The 16,498-nt window shown below is 44.6% G+C and overlaps 1 protein-coding gene across 3 annotated transcripts; it reads right to left on the bottom strand.

The window, feature by feature from the left end:
• Window positions 1-7,080: 7,080 nt before the first annotated feature.
• On the bottom strand, window positions 7,081-14,201 carry tor4ab (torsin family 4, member Ab). 3 transcript variants are annotated; one of them, XM_018728662.2, is made up of 4 exons: window positions 13,640-14,201; window positions 12,775-13,005; window positions 12,459-12,645; window positions 7,081-9,924 (listed from the first exon to the last, which is right to left on the bottom strand). In XM_018728662.2, exon 4 carries the CDS (start codon window positions 9,922-9,924, stop codon window positions 8,689-8,691), a length of 1,236 nt encoding a protein of 411 aa, XP_018584178.2. In that variant the 5' UTR covers window positions 12,459-12,645; window positions 12,775-13,005; window positions 13,640-14,201; the 3' UTR covers window positions 7,081-8,688. The 3 variants fall into 3 exon arrangements, with proteins under 3 accessions (XP_018584178.2, XP_018584180.2, XP_018584179.2); XM_018728664.2 differs by lacking the exon at window positions 12,459-12,645 and having other exon boundaries at window positions 12,821-13,005; XM_018728663.2 differs by lacking the exons at window positions 12,459-12,645; window positions 12,775-13,005.
• Window positions 14,202-16,498: the final 2,297 nt, after the last annotated feature.

Genomic DNA, 16,498 nt, shown 5'->3' with positions numbered 1-16,498 from the left:
ATAAAATAAGCTTTCGTGGCTGAATAAAGCAACGAGATGTTGGTACCGTGGTTCTTTAGTTTATGCCTTTATCCAAGATGACACAGAGTGTTAGATAATAAACTTGCTGATTTACCTGCTCACACCTGAATTGGCACAGTAAAATTTTCCAGCTGTATAAACAGGTAAATCATTTTCAGTATCATAGCATTGTGTCACTTTGGAGAAGAACATCGGCTAAACGAATAAATGTGATTGCACTTTCCTCATCCTTATTTTTTCTTATCCTCATTTTCTCTTTCTTTTTTTAAAAAAAAAGACCGGCCTGTATTCCAGTCAAGAAGAGGAATACATCTTGAGGCAACAATGAAATGTGAGGTTTTTTTTTTTTTTAAAGACAAGGTGACATTTTAACCAGACAATACATGTGCTGAACCAGTACGTCATAGTTCTGAACTTACACAGCAAAATGCCTTTGAGCTTTTCTTATCTGGCAGGAGTCCACCCGTTTTACAAGAAAGCCACATATCAGTTCACATGACTTGGCCACCCTGACAGTGAAAGGAGAAACCCTGTAGGCATCGAAGAGGGGGCCACACATGTGACTTGGTCAGGAAGGACATCTTTAAACCAAAAAACGTGCACAGAGAAGGAAGTCTTTCTTTATATTCCATTCTTTATGGGTTCATTATGTGGATAATTAATCCCTGCTTTTGTTTGGGTGAGCGTGCTGTGCATTTTTAGCCTATGGAACTATTTTAGAGACGTCAAACAGAGTAGTGAGCTAAACAAAGTGGGTGAGCCTGGTCTGTGAAGTAGATAAAGCCAACACAGTAGACAAAGGTTAATCTTGGTGTTATGAAGATGGATCCACATTTTCACAAAGGACGGTGGGCCGCATAATTGGAGTGCTCTTCAGGAGAAAGTAAATGTCTGAAGTGACTGTGAAAATGACAAAAAACACGCTGTCAAAGTTTCCTACCAATGAGTAACACCACCAATAGAGGGAAGTGTTGCTCACCTTTCTCAAGAGATAGTGCTGATGAACACACGGGGCAAACCAAATATGGAGAACAACTTTAAACAAGAGACGTGTAAAAACTCCAGGCGCAGTCTAAGGACACAAAGCTTTAACCCACAACAGAAAAGGGTAAATGATTCAGAATTCATAAAATTGGCTGAAAATATCTTAACTGACACTGATTGTCACACTTTCTGCTTTAGGCTAATGAAAAAGGCAGCTTTTCAGTGGCAGTTATCACACAGTCTACATTCCAGTTTCATTCCACACCATAAGGTCACCGATACTGACACATATCGTCTCATCTCTGGCCTTGAATTTTTTATCCTGGTTATGGATTTCCCACAGCTTTTCTATCCCTCTTCAGACATTTCCTTGTACAGGCCAAAAGACAGGAAATTAGAGTCATTCTCCCCATGTGATTTGATTTTTGCAAAATACATTGTTTCAGGAAGGGAATGTTTTTCTCTGCTTTCGGAAGAGGCAAAGCAGCTAATAGTCTCGTAGCTAAAAATAAGTATTTGTAACCTTCAGATCTTTGGTTCAAGTCACATACAGAACCTTGCCCAAGTACCCTCATATATGGTGAATTGCTGCAGTGAGATGTTGAGCTATATAAAGGTATATAACTTCTGGCACCGCTGATTAAAAGCATCGTCTATCTAATAGCTTCTCAGAATTGTGTGTGACCAAAAGGAGATGTACACATCTGAAGACATCCATGTCATACAGACAAAAGAAGAGAAATAAGGCCATGGGGCAGAAACACAGGCCTTCTCTGAAAAAGGGGAAAAAAAAACCATTTTGGGGAATTTGTCAGACACTGGACCTGTGGGCTCTCCTCATTATGTTATCCCTCGGTGGCCACGTAGCCTTATAATGACTCCAATTGTACAGCTTCATGACCAACGGTGTAAAGGCCACCAGTGGAACGTATACTTCTGGAGTGACTCACAACAGGGTGGATTACCATGCAACTCAGGTGTGATGTCATTCTGTTTACCCAGAACACCTGGGAATGTTGATTGCAGCAGACAAACGTGCTCCAAGGTAATCAGAAAGAGTCTGTAATGACTGAAACGTGAACTCATTCCAGATTCTTTCAGTGCCACCAGAACAATGTGTCAGTCTGTGTGAAAATGTCTGTTTTGAATGATTAGGGGTTGTGCTCCCCTGCAACCTTGTGAGCTGTTTATCTTGCAGCAGACATGAAATTACAGTTAGAATGTGGATGAGTTTCTTTTATGTGGTGTAGTTTTTAAATGAATCATCTCTAACAAGGAAAAGAGCAAACAATCATAGCAAGGGAGGCAGGGGCACTATTTATAAACATTTAAAATACAATATAATTTGATACATGTTTTTAATAGACAAGGGATACTTAGTGCTCTTCAATATATAATTAATATCTAATTATTAACTGTAGGAACCTGGGACTGATTCTGATAATTCATATTTTTAAAGTCACACTCCATATGAATTTCATTAATCAAATTGCTCACACACACACACACACACACACACACACACACACACACTTTCTGAACTGCTTGTCCCATACGGGGTCACGGGGAACCGGCGCCTACCCAGCAACACAGGGCGTAAGGCCGGAGGGGAACACAAGCCAGTCCGTCGCAAGGCACCCCAAGCGGGACTCAAACCCCAGACCCAATGGAGAGCAGGACCCAGTCCAACTCACTGCACCACCGCGCTCCCTACCAAATTGCTAACATCACAGGAATATTTATGGACTTTTACATCACAGTTCATGATATCAGCCTGTAAAGACAAATATATATGGAGACATCTTTCACTGAGCGTGAGGTTGGCCAATGCTTTGAAAGTTTACAAAAACTTGACACAGTCCTGAAGGTTTCAACCATACATCTGGCTGACTGCTGTAATTACAGGCACTAAGCCAAGAAAATGACAAACGAAATTCTTATATGACTCTTTGGCACTGACAAGCATCCAGAGTTATGAGCTTGCAGTGAATCTTTGGCAACTCCAAACACATACGTGCAAACACGCACGCACGCACACACACACGTATTGCTCAAAAGGACGCATGTGCACTGGAGACTCAGACACGATACTGAGATGTATACCCCACGCAAAGCCAGACATTCGCTCACACTCTTTCCACGGCACAGTCTCTGTGACTCATTCCAACCGGCCACCCCATCATTTCCCTGCTGGGCACGAGCCAATCGAGACATTATAGTCTGAGTTGCACTGGGCTTCTGCTAAGGGAGCCAGCTGGAATTAACGAGTGACAAAGCCTGTGTTTACAGGGCTCTTCCTCTGACTTCACAGCAAGGAGTTCACAAAGTCACTGCTATTTTTTCTTGGGGTCCATACCACTGGTCCATTAGCTTGGAAAGGCAGCTGGTTTAGCCTCTGCACAAGGGATGCTTCACTGTCCATGAAGACCCAGCAACTGGGCCTCATATCTAAGCCCTCTGGTCCCTTTCCAGTGTAGGTTTCAGGCCCATTTGGCAAATTCAACCCCACCTCAGGGCAGCTCTGTGGCCCTGAAAGCAACTCCCAGCCATCCTCAGCGTACATCTGTGAACTCTGTGGCCCTTCCGGTCCCTCCTCAGTGTAGATTTGCAGGAACAGCACTGCTGTCAGCGCTAGAAGCCATCGTTTTGCCCCGCTCGGCTCTCCCCGCGGACGAGGCCTCCTGACCAGGGGCGGGTACAAGACTTTGGGAGTGCGGCGTCGAGTGGGGGACACAGAGATGTCCAGGTGTCCAACTGTGACCCTTTTCCAGTGGGCAGAGATGCTCTTCTCTGGTATGTTCTTCAGCTCCATCCGCCTTGCTTTGCTTGTTCCTCTCCACCTCTACGGCTTACTCTTCACTTGCGATTCTTTTTGCTCTCTTCGTCGGCGTGGCAGTTGAGGTGACGGGTTCTGCTTCCTCAGCTTTCCTCTCTGCCTCCCTGGACTCTTGACTGTTCCTACACACTTCTCTAATCGCCGTCTTTCGTTCTTACACCTCCTGTCTTGTGTCTCCATCTTTAAATATGTTTGTGTTGGGAGTGGCTCTCTCACTCCAGGGCAGGGAGACTCACTTCATTTGGATGTTGTTGATGAACTGGCATTTTCACACCCGCAAACTGTTCATTCCACAGGAGTTGTGTTTTCATTGTAGCACCTACATGCTCCAGCTGCCATTGCTGATTTTTCAGTAAGGAATGAAGCATTGTGATCCTTACCTGAAAACACACCTTGCAACATGGAGGGGTATAGTATTACACCAGCCTGGCAGGGGGAGGTTTTTTTTATTTAATAATAAAAACTCTAGTCTCAACTGGTTGTGGGCCAGACTCTGTTACAGGGGCAGCAAAAAAAAAAAAAAAAAAAAAGACACCCAAGACACACTTGTAGTTGCTTGAAGCAGCTGCCTTAAATACCCTGGTTGATTAACTCCCTAGTGGAAGCAGCTGGTCATCATTAGTCCTTCGGGATGAGGCACATGATGGGGAGCACGAAGCTGTTCATCGGTTTAAGCCCTGGCCCATGCCATGGGTATACCACACACCAGCACACAAATTGTTGTTGCTCATCAAGAGACTGCAATTGATTACTTAAGTATTAATTTTCCCGTTTCAGAAGCAGTTGCAATAACAGCAGGTCATGTATTTGGATAAGTCTCTACAAGCTTTGCACATCTGGACACCACAGTTTTGTATTTCCTTTATATTACTGACATACCTTGAGGTTGGGTGGAAATAGTAGGTGAACAGTAGTTTTCAAATAATTCCACAGATTCTCAAAGGGACTTAGGTCTTTTCATGTACTGCTATTATTGATTTTCTTGTTTTTAATGCTGTTCCAATGCAGCTTTTGCTGTATTCTTTGGGTCATTGGTCACTGAAATATAAATCTCACAAGATTTAGGATTCTTTGCAGAAGGGAGCAAGGTTTGCCTTCAATATTTGTCTATTTATTACTTTGTTAATATGCTGAATTAGCTATGAATGAATTAGCTGTGGTTATGGTATACCCCTTATGAGGGTTGGTTAATATTTTTTTATGTGCATCATTTGAAGGGTGAGAAACCTCTTTAATTGCCTGCATCTCCTTGTCTTGAACAGTTAGTTTCCATTGTTTTTCTTCTCATGCAGAAAGAAGACCACACACTTTGCGGAGGTGTTGGTCTCCCAGGAGGAACCTTGCCCATGACTCAGAGGGATTTATTATATGTTTGCCAACATGTTTAGATCCGAGGCCACGAGCCTCCGCACGGTTTGCTGCTTGTTTTTACCAGTCGGCCGGTCTTATTTGTAGAAACCCCTCAGGGGAAGGAGTTTCATTGCCGTTTTTAGTCACAGTTTGGAATCCCCATCAAGGAGTTGGATTAAACCGTAACCATGACACAGAACTCTCTCCCATTTCTCTTTCAAATGGCCTATTTTGGGGAATTTCATTTAAAATTCAAAAATACAAAACATAAAAAGTATAAAGGAGCGTGCTGACACTTTGTATGCTTCTTTACAGCAAATGGGTTTTTGAAGACAAAAGGTGTATTTATGAAACTGCAATTATTAAAAACAAAAAACATGAGAAAATTGGTTAGCGTGTGACTTTGTAACATCATTATTCATTTGCTGAGCAGGGGTGACACCTGAGGGTTTGACCACAGAACAGAATGTGCAAAGAATGTTTACTTCTTTAATCTTCAGGTATTTTAACTGTCCCACTGCACGCAAGCAAGCAGCTAGCGAGAACGTGGCCCTCTCTTCAAGTTAACCGCTCTCGCCCTCTCCGTCACACTCTCCTTTTTGCTTTCCATCTAAACTCTGACCAACTTCCTTTTACTCAAACTCTTTTAACTCATTTAAATTCAGTTACTCTCTATTATGGCATATTATGGCAAAAATATAACAGTAGTCTAAACAAAAGGATCTGAAAATAAAAGCATTTAATATTGTGTAGTGAAAAGTTACTTGCTTATAACGTAATGTTAACGTAAGGTAATACAATTCTAGTAACCATAGCAGTGTCAACAAATTAAACTATTTTGTCTTGGCCAACCTGAAGAACAGCTAGATAGGGAAGTTCAGATCAAGAAATTGTTTTTTAAGGATTTATTTTTAAAGGGTTACTGCGTATTTATGAGGTATCCAACAAAATTATTTATTTTCTGTCTTTGCAATAGTCACTCCTTGAGCCAGGCCATTCAAGTTACGAGAAGTCAACAGTATGAAGAGTTTAATTTAATAATCCTACTTCAGTTTACGAGACATTCATTCGCAATCACGAGGACCAAATTTGGATTCACCACATGTCCTGAGACATTCACATTTACATTTATTCATTTAGCGGACACTTTTCAAAATGATTATTGACTTGAATTTAGCTGGTGCCTTCATTCAAAGTGACTTACATTGTTAGATACACTGAACTCCATACAATCTTTCAACCATCTGTAGAGCAGAGCAATGTGACACAAACACATACATACTTATTATGAGCAATTTAGAGCCACCAATTTGCCTGAAGGACGTCTTTGAATTGTGGGAAGAAACCCAAGCACCCAGAGGAAGCCCATTTGAACATGGGAGAATAGAGTCCACAGAGATCTAAACCCACCTAATTACACAGCCCAGGTTTTGTTCAGTGAGTGAAAATTAATGTGCATAATTCAGTGCTTACTCTTTTTTTTTGTATTACCATATAAACATTAAATATCATCTGTATGTTTTGTCTGTAAGAGTGCAGTAAGCAATAGTCACAAAAGAGGTGAACAAGCGCCGGTAAACAGTATTAGACATCACATGCAGGACATCTCACTAAGCTTCAGCCGTCACAACGGGGACTGCATAGCCAAAGCTATTCAAATAATTTATCACTACAAGCTGTGGCATCTGGGGGTGGGCGTGTTAGCACAGCGGGTTTGGTCGGCTCACGCTCTCGGGCTGGTCTGGGGTTCGAGTCCTGCTTGGAGTGCCCTGCGATGGACTAGTGTCCCGTCCTGGGTGTGTCTCCTCCCCCTGCACCCTGTGCTGCTGGGTTAGACTCACGATTCACCACGACCCCCCCTTGGGACAAGTGGTTTCAGACTGTGTGTCTGTCTGTGTGCATGCGTGCATGTGCGCACACACGCTGTGGCATCTGTGTCTCTGTTAAGGGGAATTAACTTGTGACTGTTGAGTTAGACAGCAAGTTCCACATGTCATTGCTCCAAGACTTTAATTTTATAGATGTTGTTTTGGATTTATTAAACTGTCCACATTTACATTGTTACAGATATGAAAAATTTCAAAATGATTTCAATATTATATTCATTCAATGCAATGCTTTTGACATATTAAGACAGTGAGAATTTCAAGTGCAAGTTCCTGCACTTTAAGAAGTTCCTCTCTCCTCTCAGTATAGATCATTGCAAAGAAGCAAAATGAAGCATTCTGAATCTTGCAGAGCTGACATTAATCTGTCACATATTCATCTGTGATATGCCCCGCTTCCTGTGGTGTGCAGATACGGCAGGCACGTACGCCAAGTCAGTCCTGTGCATAGTGAATCTATTACAAATCAGAAATATATTTACACTTGAAGTGTTTAAAGCGACTATGCAACTATGAGGACATATTTTTAAAGTTTTCAGTCTTTTCACATTTATTCTGAACATACATTTGATAATGTACTCCTTTTTTAAATAGATGCAGTTAATTTAACAACATTGTTAAACATTGTTTAAAATTTTATGCTTTTGACTTCACCTTATGGAACTACATACACACACTGAGGTTCTTTGTTGCAGTATTTTCAAAACGCTCAATTTATTTTTAGTCTCACTTTCTTGTATGAAATGTGTGAATCTGATAAACTGGGAAAATATGCTTCATGGGTTGATGTAAAAAGGTTTTAATTCTTGGATGCCTCAAGAGCTCCTTAATTAAAAACCCAACAATTTCAGAAAACAAGTTCATGCAGCCTAAATGATTTGTATGAAAGACAGATTTGCGTGACACGGTTAGGATGATAAGGTTTGTCTTACGGCAATTTTGGACGTGATAGAAATGTTATTCAACACCGTCAAAGAAAGCTGAACCATTATGAAGTCTGAGCTCTTGAAAGACCACAGGAATTCAGGTTGTATTAGGAGTTCAAGCATAATAATGCACTCACCCTCAACTGCCATGCAGGTCAGGTCATACGTAGTGCACTACCTGCTATGATGCGCCGCCATGCACTCAACACAACACTCGAGCAAACCGGTATAACAGTAACACAGCACAAACCCTGGGCATCTTACCATCAGAAACTAGCCCGAATCAGCCTGAGGCTCAAGTCACTTACTGGAAACACGAATGGAGAAATATCATATCTAAGTGTCAAAACCACATTAAGCAGGGGGGACTTTGCAAAAAGCCAAATTTACTCAGACACAGCAATAAATGTGTCGAAACAGCTTTTTTTGTGTTTTATCCAGCCTCTGATACGAGAGACGATTTCTTGCCTCCAATGTGGGTCATCCCCATGGATACAGAGGTTACTTTTCACTCCATTATCATCACTTTTGCTGTTCATGGTTGCTTTCCCATTCTCAAAGCCCACAAACCAAAGCTTGAGCATGGGCAGTGGTGTGCGACATTCCCTTGGTTCCCTATAGCCCAAAGTGTCTTTCTCATGCAAACGTTCTCTCTTCGAGGGGCAAGAATGACTTTGGGTACCCCTCATAGGAGGTTAACTTTGGCTACAACCTGCTTGCATCCAGTGCGGGAGAACTGGCGGCCCCCCGATGAGTGGTAAGAGAGCTCTGCGGCCAACTGCTCAATGTGGGAACGGTCAGGATAGAAGCCCTCGCGAGTCATCTCATCCAGGAAACAGTCAATCACATGCTGCTTTTCCAGCAGGGACAGTGGCACCACCTCTGCTTCCTTCCATAGTGGGTGATGAACCTCCAGGGTGCGGCGCAGCAGGGACCCCAGCTCCCGGCCGAGCCTCCCAGCACCCTGTTGGTCGGCTGCTGCCTCACTGGAGTTCTGGAGCACATACCGTGTAATCTCAGCTTCCCCAAGACTGCTGATGAGAACATAGATGGCATTCAGGTATTCATTATTCTGGTTGGGCTGAAGAAGTCGCTGAACGGTGTCTAGCAAGGGACGATGCATGAACTCCATCTCATCAAAGATGAAAATGGGGATCTTCTCTTCCGTCTCTGCCTGTCCCACTACCTCGGCCACCCGAGAAGCCAGAGTGTTTGCACAGTGCTGGGAATCCTCCTCCAGGGGACAGTGGTGCAGTGTAAAGTATTGGACCACCAGCTGCTCTCCAACTACAGAGCGGAAGTGGCGTGCCAAGATTCGTCCAATGTGGCTTTTTCCAACCCCACTGGGACCATGCAAGGCCACCGCTAGGGGACTGCTATGAACATACGTGGAGAGGTAGTCCTTCAGGTGCCTCAAGAGCTGTTCTGTGGCCTCCCTCTGGCCAAAGACCTCCTGCTTCAGTGTCTTTTCCAGCCCATCTAGGTCATACATCAGCACATGGTCATCTAGGTTCTCAATGGCATTGTACACCTGGAGGAAGACAATGACACTAAGAAGAACCAAAAATGGCTTTGCTCGGCTGCGGTCCTTGTGGGGCACAAACTTTCGGCTTTCGTTGGGGAAAAGAACTCGTGACCTCCTCTTCTTCTTCCTCTTGCGGTGCCATTCTGTGCTACTTGTTGCTACCTCATCAAAAGTAAAGACCTCGGGGTTTGTGGAGCGCACCACTGGTCGTACAGAAGCACTGAGGCCGTTCATCTCTGCACGACGCTTCTTCATGGCCTGGTATTTGTGGCGGATGCGCATCATAGCCCTCAGCTGAGACGAGAATGGGGAAATGCTGGAAGCACGGGGTTCGCTGGTTCCCTCTTCCTCCAACTGGCTGTCTCCCGGGCTTTCAGAGGTGTCTTTGTCTTCCATCTGTCATAAAGGATAGAGCAGGGTTGTTACGACCAGAGAGGGCTATGAAATTCTGCACAAGTCTCAACAGTGTTCCCTAAAACAAAAAGCCATTTTGTCTATATTGTTGTGTATATTTAACTTGTTATATGTTGCTATATGTTGTTCAAGCCCTGCAGAGATGGGAAAGGGCTCAGACACTTTTTGTGAAGCTAAGCCATGATGTTGTTATAGTACTGTATATATTGTTTTTATTATTGTAGGTTAACAGCACCTGTCTGTGATTCCTCCTCATTATGTAAAGATTCAGGCAAAAAGCATGGGAGAGACCAGGTTAGCCAAAGCACACATCAGGAGAAGAACTGAAAATATCTGTCTCCATACATCCCTTTAAGCAGTCTATAAAGAAAAGAAAGATACGGTATATTGTACCATCCAGAGTCTACAAGGACCAGACTGAACCTCAGAGACGAAGAGCCAAAAGGAACCGGGTGTGCAACACTGCAGTGAGGTGCAAGAGAGTTTCACAGCACTATTCACAGAACTAGCATGTCCAGCAGCAAGGCATGAGGAGAAGAGGCCACTTGTAGTTTTTTTTTTTTTAAAAATAAAAATAAAATAAAAATAAAAAAAAAAAAACTGTCTCAAAGCCCACATGAAACATACAACTAAGCATTTGAATGGTCAGACTTAAGCATTTAACGGTTACGGTATCACGATCAGACGGAAATTCAGCTGCAGCTTTAATATAAAGAGTTAACGTCTGGCACAAACCCAAAGCACTGTCAAGGAGAGCGGTGGCTGCAGCCTTACAGGAGGTATGGGCTGAAAGGAGAATGGATGGAGAAAAGTGCAGGGAAGTACTAGCAGAAACCCCAGTTGAGTCTCATGCTGAAAATCTGCAGCAAAATGTCACCTGAAGAATGGTTATAAACGTTATAAACGTAAGGCCACATCTCCACGTGAGGAGCGTAAGAGCAAGAACATCAACGTGTTTGAGCTGTCCAGCCAAAGTGCTGACCTGGGAGTTACCGAAAGCACTTGAAAACTGACACGCATAAAGAATGCCAGAGCAAGTGGAGAAAACTCGAGAAATTTTCCAAACAGTGAAAAACTGCACCAAAGCACAGTGCAAAGTTAATACATTTTCCCAGAAAGACTCGAGTTGCTGCCAATTATACATACAACATACTGAGTATAACTCTTTACACTGACATTGTGAAACTATCCCTACATTGTACATAAGTTTGAACAGCGGAATGATCACAGTTCACAAAATACTTTGCTGAGAGTGTGTGTGTGTGAGAGAGATAGAGCGAGAGAGAAATTTCCCGTATGGACGAAAATTGTTTCACGCTGCAGCAGTAAACTTTTCTCAGCTCCAACACACATCACTGCAACAAGAAGTCATTCTTCACACCTCATACAAATGTACAGTTACCTACTGTATATTTTCACATGGTCTCGCAAGGAAAAACTACTGAAGTAGGAGACAAAAACCCACAATGTTCTTGCTGTGTGATCCCAAAGTGACCTTCAGAACAACCACACAAAAACACAGGATGCCATTAACTAAAACTCTTGGGCTGAACATCAGTGCATAAAGTGGAAAGAAACAAAGTAAGTTTACTTATGAGTCACATGTCTGCAACTATGTTTCTGTTTCTCCTAATGTAATGTACAAATTGTATTTCTCAGATGTATGTCGCTTTGGAGAAAAGCATCTGCTAAATGAAAAACTGTAATGTAAATGAACAAGTACAATTACTGTGTTACTGTGACATTAAGGTGTTGTATATACCGTTTGCTTGATATTTCATTTCATCAACTTACACAATTCACATTTTTAAACAGTATTTTACTTTTACTTAAGCTAACTGTTGACTTCCCAAGAGCAAAGCAGTGTTATTCCTGAAAGGTGAACAAGCATCACCTTGTTCCAGGGAAAAGTCCTCAAACGCACTCCTGTCTGCCACTCTTTGTCCCACTTCCTCGGCTAAAGAAGGGAAAACCCACGAATGACCAGCCGCTCCCTACCACGGTAACCCTTTGCATAGCAGCGTTTGCTCGTAACGCACTTTGCATTTAGTGTAAATGCAAAAAGACTAGATGCTCCGCCGTGCCGCGCGCAGTAACAAGCCTGGTCCATTTGCATTCGTGTCCCTCGGCAAGTTGCCGCATGCTGTGCGGCAGAGGCTGCGGACAAAGAGCAGAACTCCCCGGCGCTCTCTCTCTGGCGAACGTAAGGGAGCAGGTTAGTTCCGACAGTTCTCCATTTTCAGCCCTTCTCACTAACTCGTTTCCTCTGCTCGAAACGCAACTGGAACTCGCGGGGTCAATATTCGGAGGAGACAAAACCACCGTATGCAAACTCATGTTTACAGCTCACTGATGCCCTAGGGAGGCCGTAGGGAATGGAGATGAAGACAATGACGCAGAAGAGACGACCGGCAACGAGAGAAACTTGGACACGTAGGCTGCGATGAAAAGAAGAGAAAGGTCACAGATTACTGGGCTCAGGGCCAGAGAGGAGTGACGATGAAGTGACAGGTCACCTTCACGATGTGCGCTCTTGCCTTCGTTCAGCCCTTCGGAGCTCTTGCAGCTCGTCCAGAGGACAGCGGTCCTCTCCCTCGTGCACGTCTGCGCGGGTACGACTGACCACGTGTCTGTACTGGAGTGGTCAAAGATACGTGCAGCGGTCGACGCGAACACCGTTTTGCACATCCAGGAAAGGGAGGGCTGTTAAGAACCGATAAGAGAATTTGCAAGGGTCACAGAGGAAGTTGTTTTCTCGGAATAAATGATTTTTCAAGAAGGAAATTAAGCAGTTGAGACGTATGCTGAAAGAGCTCCCACACGCCATTTTACCCCGGCTGTAGACGGACAAACGTCCTGCGGGTGCTCGGCGCCCAACCCGGCTGTGCCAGACGCGAAGCGAGCAGCACTCCTTCCCCCTCGCCTTGTTTGTACTCGTCTGCCTCTACAGCAACTGTCCCTCGGCAGATTCACAGCAGGCAAGCAGGACTGGTGCCTTGCAGTCTGATGCTTCTTGGTTTGAATCCCACCAGTGCGACAGAAGCTCTGTACCCTGGAAGGATGCTGTAAGAACAGGGTAAGACAGAGTGCTGTGTAAATCATGGGCACATGGTGGACACGAGATCAGCCATGATGTTGCACAAAACGCCTCGGCCACGTTACATATTGCTGGGGGGGGGGGGGGGGGGGGGAGAGAGAGAGACACGTTGGACGGGAAAAGCTACAAGGGCTCATTTCCTGCCTCCCACCAGAGATGCAGGACTCGGAGCGTCGCGCTTCACAGAAAAAGTACGAGTGGAGCCGAGCGGAGCCGAACGGAGCCGAACGGCGCCCCAGCCCAGAGCAACCATCGATACGATACGTCAGGGTGAAAAATCATGCACACACAGATTTTTTACTACACTTAAAAATGTACCGTAACTGTACACATATATGATCACATGGCGGACATGACTGAACCGACGTGGCTCTTTGGCGGCTGCGGCGCGACCCCAACTCCACTTCGGCGCCTCTGTGTCTCGGGGACGAGCGGATGGAGACGCGCATGTCGGGCTGTTGCACGGACTTGCAGCGGCGACCGCGGAGCGCGTTACGTGCGCGCGACTTGTTGCGGCGAGAGCGAAGAAGGGAAGGAATGTGTGAGTGAGAGTGAGAGAGAGAGAGAGAGAGAGAGAGAGAAAGTGCGGGAACTCCTTACCTTTCGGCGCCTGAAAAATGCGCTTCGGCGGTTTTAGAGCGAGGAGCGCGGGGGCCGCCGTGGCGCTGCGCCCTGACAACCTGTCACAAGAGCCGCTCGGACGGCTGACTAGGAAGCTTCCGCGAGCCGCACCCCCCTCCTCTTCCTCTTCCTGTGGGCTTGTCTCGCTGCGGCTCTCGTGCAGCGACGCTTCGCTCTCTGACTCCTTCACGTGGCTCTTTTTCCTGTGCAGAAACGGAACTTGTGCCTCCCTGCAGCGTTCAGGCGATCAGACGATCGGGCTCACCGTCAGCCTCACTTCACCTCCGGCTCCTGTGGAAGCAAACTTGACCCCCACGGAGCGCCGACCCCCCGCCACTTACTTTGTGTCCACAGGCCTTGGGGGGGGGGTTGCACCGGACGAGGCTCAACTGCGCTTCCCGTGAACTTTAGCGCAGCTTTTTCTTCAAACGAAGAGTTCGTGCTCAATGACAGTGGTGCTCGTTAGAGGCCAGAAACAAGCCGAGTTTTGTTCTTCCCATCATTGCATGGCTTCCCCTCCTCATGAAAATAATAAAACAAGTCACAGCAGTGGTGTGTCTTTGTATTGTGCTGAATGTCCACACCAACTGACTATAAGAGTAGAGCAAACTGCATTCTGAGAAACCTACACATTTACATATCAGACATTTTCTCCAAAGCAACTTCCCATGAACTCTATGTAGTGTTATGAGGCCACATACCTTATTCACCACAGTGACTTACACTGCTAGATGCACTACTTACAATGGGTGGCTCACCCATATATCAGTGAAAAACACCCTCTCTCTGTCACTCACACGATATGGGTGAACCTGCACAGCATGTCTTTGGACCGTGGGAGGAAACCAGAGCATCCAGAGGAAACCCACACAGACACAGGGAGAACATGCAAACTCCCCACAGACTGAGCAGGGATCAAACCCATATCCTCTCACACCACACAGGCACTGTGAGACAGCAGCGCTAATCGCTGTGTCACCGTGTCTAGAACACATGGCCTTTGTAGAAGGTGCCAGAAACGCGAGTGTATCGCCCAGCGCTCTGCCTGGAAGGTCATTCCCACATCCTGCCATCGAACAACCACACAAAAGTGTAGAAATACAAGTGCTTTCACCAGGGTGCACCATTCTTTCACACTCCATCACATGATGTTCAGTACTTTCTGGAAGCTTCCGTTTCCCTTTCTTCCTGCCTTTTGCTGTATATTGCCCTTGTATTTTGCAGGGAATCTCTTCCTCTTGTGTGTTCCAGATTCCTTCTTTCCCTGTGCTTTTGTAAATATGCTATTGTGCCAAAGTGAACCCTTAACAAGAAATGCAGTAAGATACGTAGGGTACCATGTAAATACTGCGTAGTGAATTATCCACTAGAGTACAGTACAGAATATTGTAGTGCGATGGTGGGACCCTTCAAATCGCCCTCTGCTGCTGCTGCTGCTGCATAGTGTACGTGTTGTGTTAATTAGGGTTATTAGGCGTCTCATATATTTCATTAATCCGTTGGGTATGTGCTTTTGAAACGTTTGGATATCTACCATCTTTTGTTGCTTTTCCATGGGAACTCCACGGCCTCGTGTGTCTCCAGAAGGGAGGGAAACGCATTAGCGTCTGTGCTGTATAATTAAAAGAGCAAAAAGGATCGTTGTGCTTTATGTATTTTCTCTTTGTTAGTAAAAAACGAACACCGCACGCCTTGCATCCCAGGGTGTCAGTTGTCACAACACACTTGTAGGCTGTGTTACGAACATCTGAGTAACTTATTTTTGAAGACAGAAATATTTCAGTTTCTTTGTTGACTTTTTGTTTTCTTCTTGCTGCTCTTACATGATAGCAAAATGCACTCACACTCAAACTGTACTGTGGCCTGGAGGGACGGTGCAGCATGACGGAGCTGGGCTGGAGCAATTTCATTTCTCATATTTATTTACTTACTTATTTATTTATTATTGCTGCATTCAACACTTTTACAGAGCTGACCCAACACACAAAGGCAGGTGCACATCTACTGTAAGGATTTTGTTTGCAAACTTCAAGTTTGATGCTGACAGACGTGTAGGTGTAAGGAATCAGTGGCCTCCTCCTGGCCAGATTTTGGGGATCGCCAATGAGATGTGCAGTCAATATTTAGGATGAACCACTACACTCCAACTTACTTCCCTCTCACCACTCCACTCTTTCATTCATTTCAATTCCGCTGTGCTCTCTGGTGTGCATGAGGAATATATGTATATGTGTATGGACAACTATCTATACAGTTGCCATGAGTCAACATCAACGACACCTAACAATAACAACAATATACGGAAAATACAGTATGTCTTGTGTGTATAAAGCAGAATCTTACTGCATAGGAGATTGTGGGCATGATTTAACAGAACCTAACCCATGAAGAGACTGAAGGATTAACCTGTGTTTTTAAACTGTAATAGATTGTGACACAGTGGTTGGACCAACAAACAATTCGAGCTGCAAACAGACTTTCCATCCCTATTGCGTTCATAACTTGAGGTAAAATTATATGTAAGCCCTATGTACACATGGCCTTTACCGTAATCATTTAGTATAATATACATATTAATTTGTTGCAAAAAATACTTTTGTTAATGCACTTTACAGTACAGGTAGTTCTGAAGTTGCAACATATGCAGCTTATGACCACCTGGACTTTTTACAGCTATCCCATTGACCTTATATGTATTATTTTCAAGTCACAGCATTTGGTTGCAACGTCTAACAGCTATCGCTCCGTCAACTGTATGATAACACTGGCTGGCCACGCTGCTGCAACACACCGTTATTTGTCACTATCTGGGTCTCAGTCAATGTTTCGGTGGCATAG

Source organism: Scleropages formosus, chromosome 21 (genome assembly GCF_900964775.1).
Source record: "Scleropages formosus chromosome 21, fSclFor1.1, whole genome shotgun sequence".
Lineage (NCBI taxonomy): Eukaryota > Metazoa > Chordata > Actinopteri > Osteoglossiformes > Osteoglossidae > Scleropages > Scleropages formosus.
The sequence above is the reverse complement of the archived record's forward strand: the minus strand, read 5'-3'. Positions and strand labels throughout refer to the sequence as shown.

Coding starts and splice junctions, on each gene's coding strand:
- tor4ab (XM_018728662.2), bottom strand. CDS start 9,924: ATGGAAGACAAAGACACCTCTGAAAGCCCGGGAGACAGCCAGTTGGAG.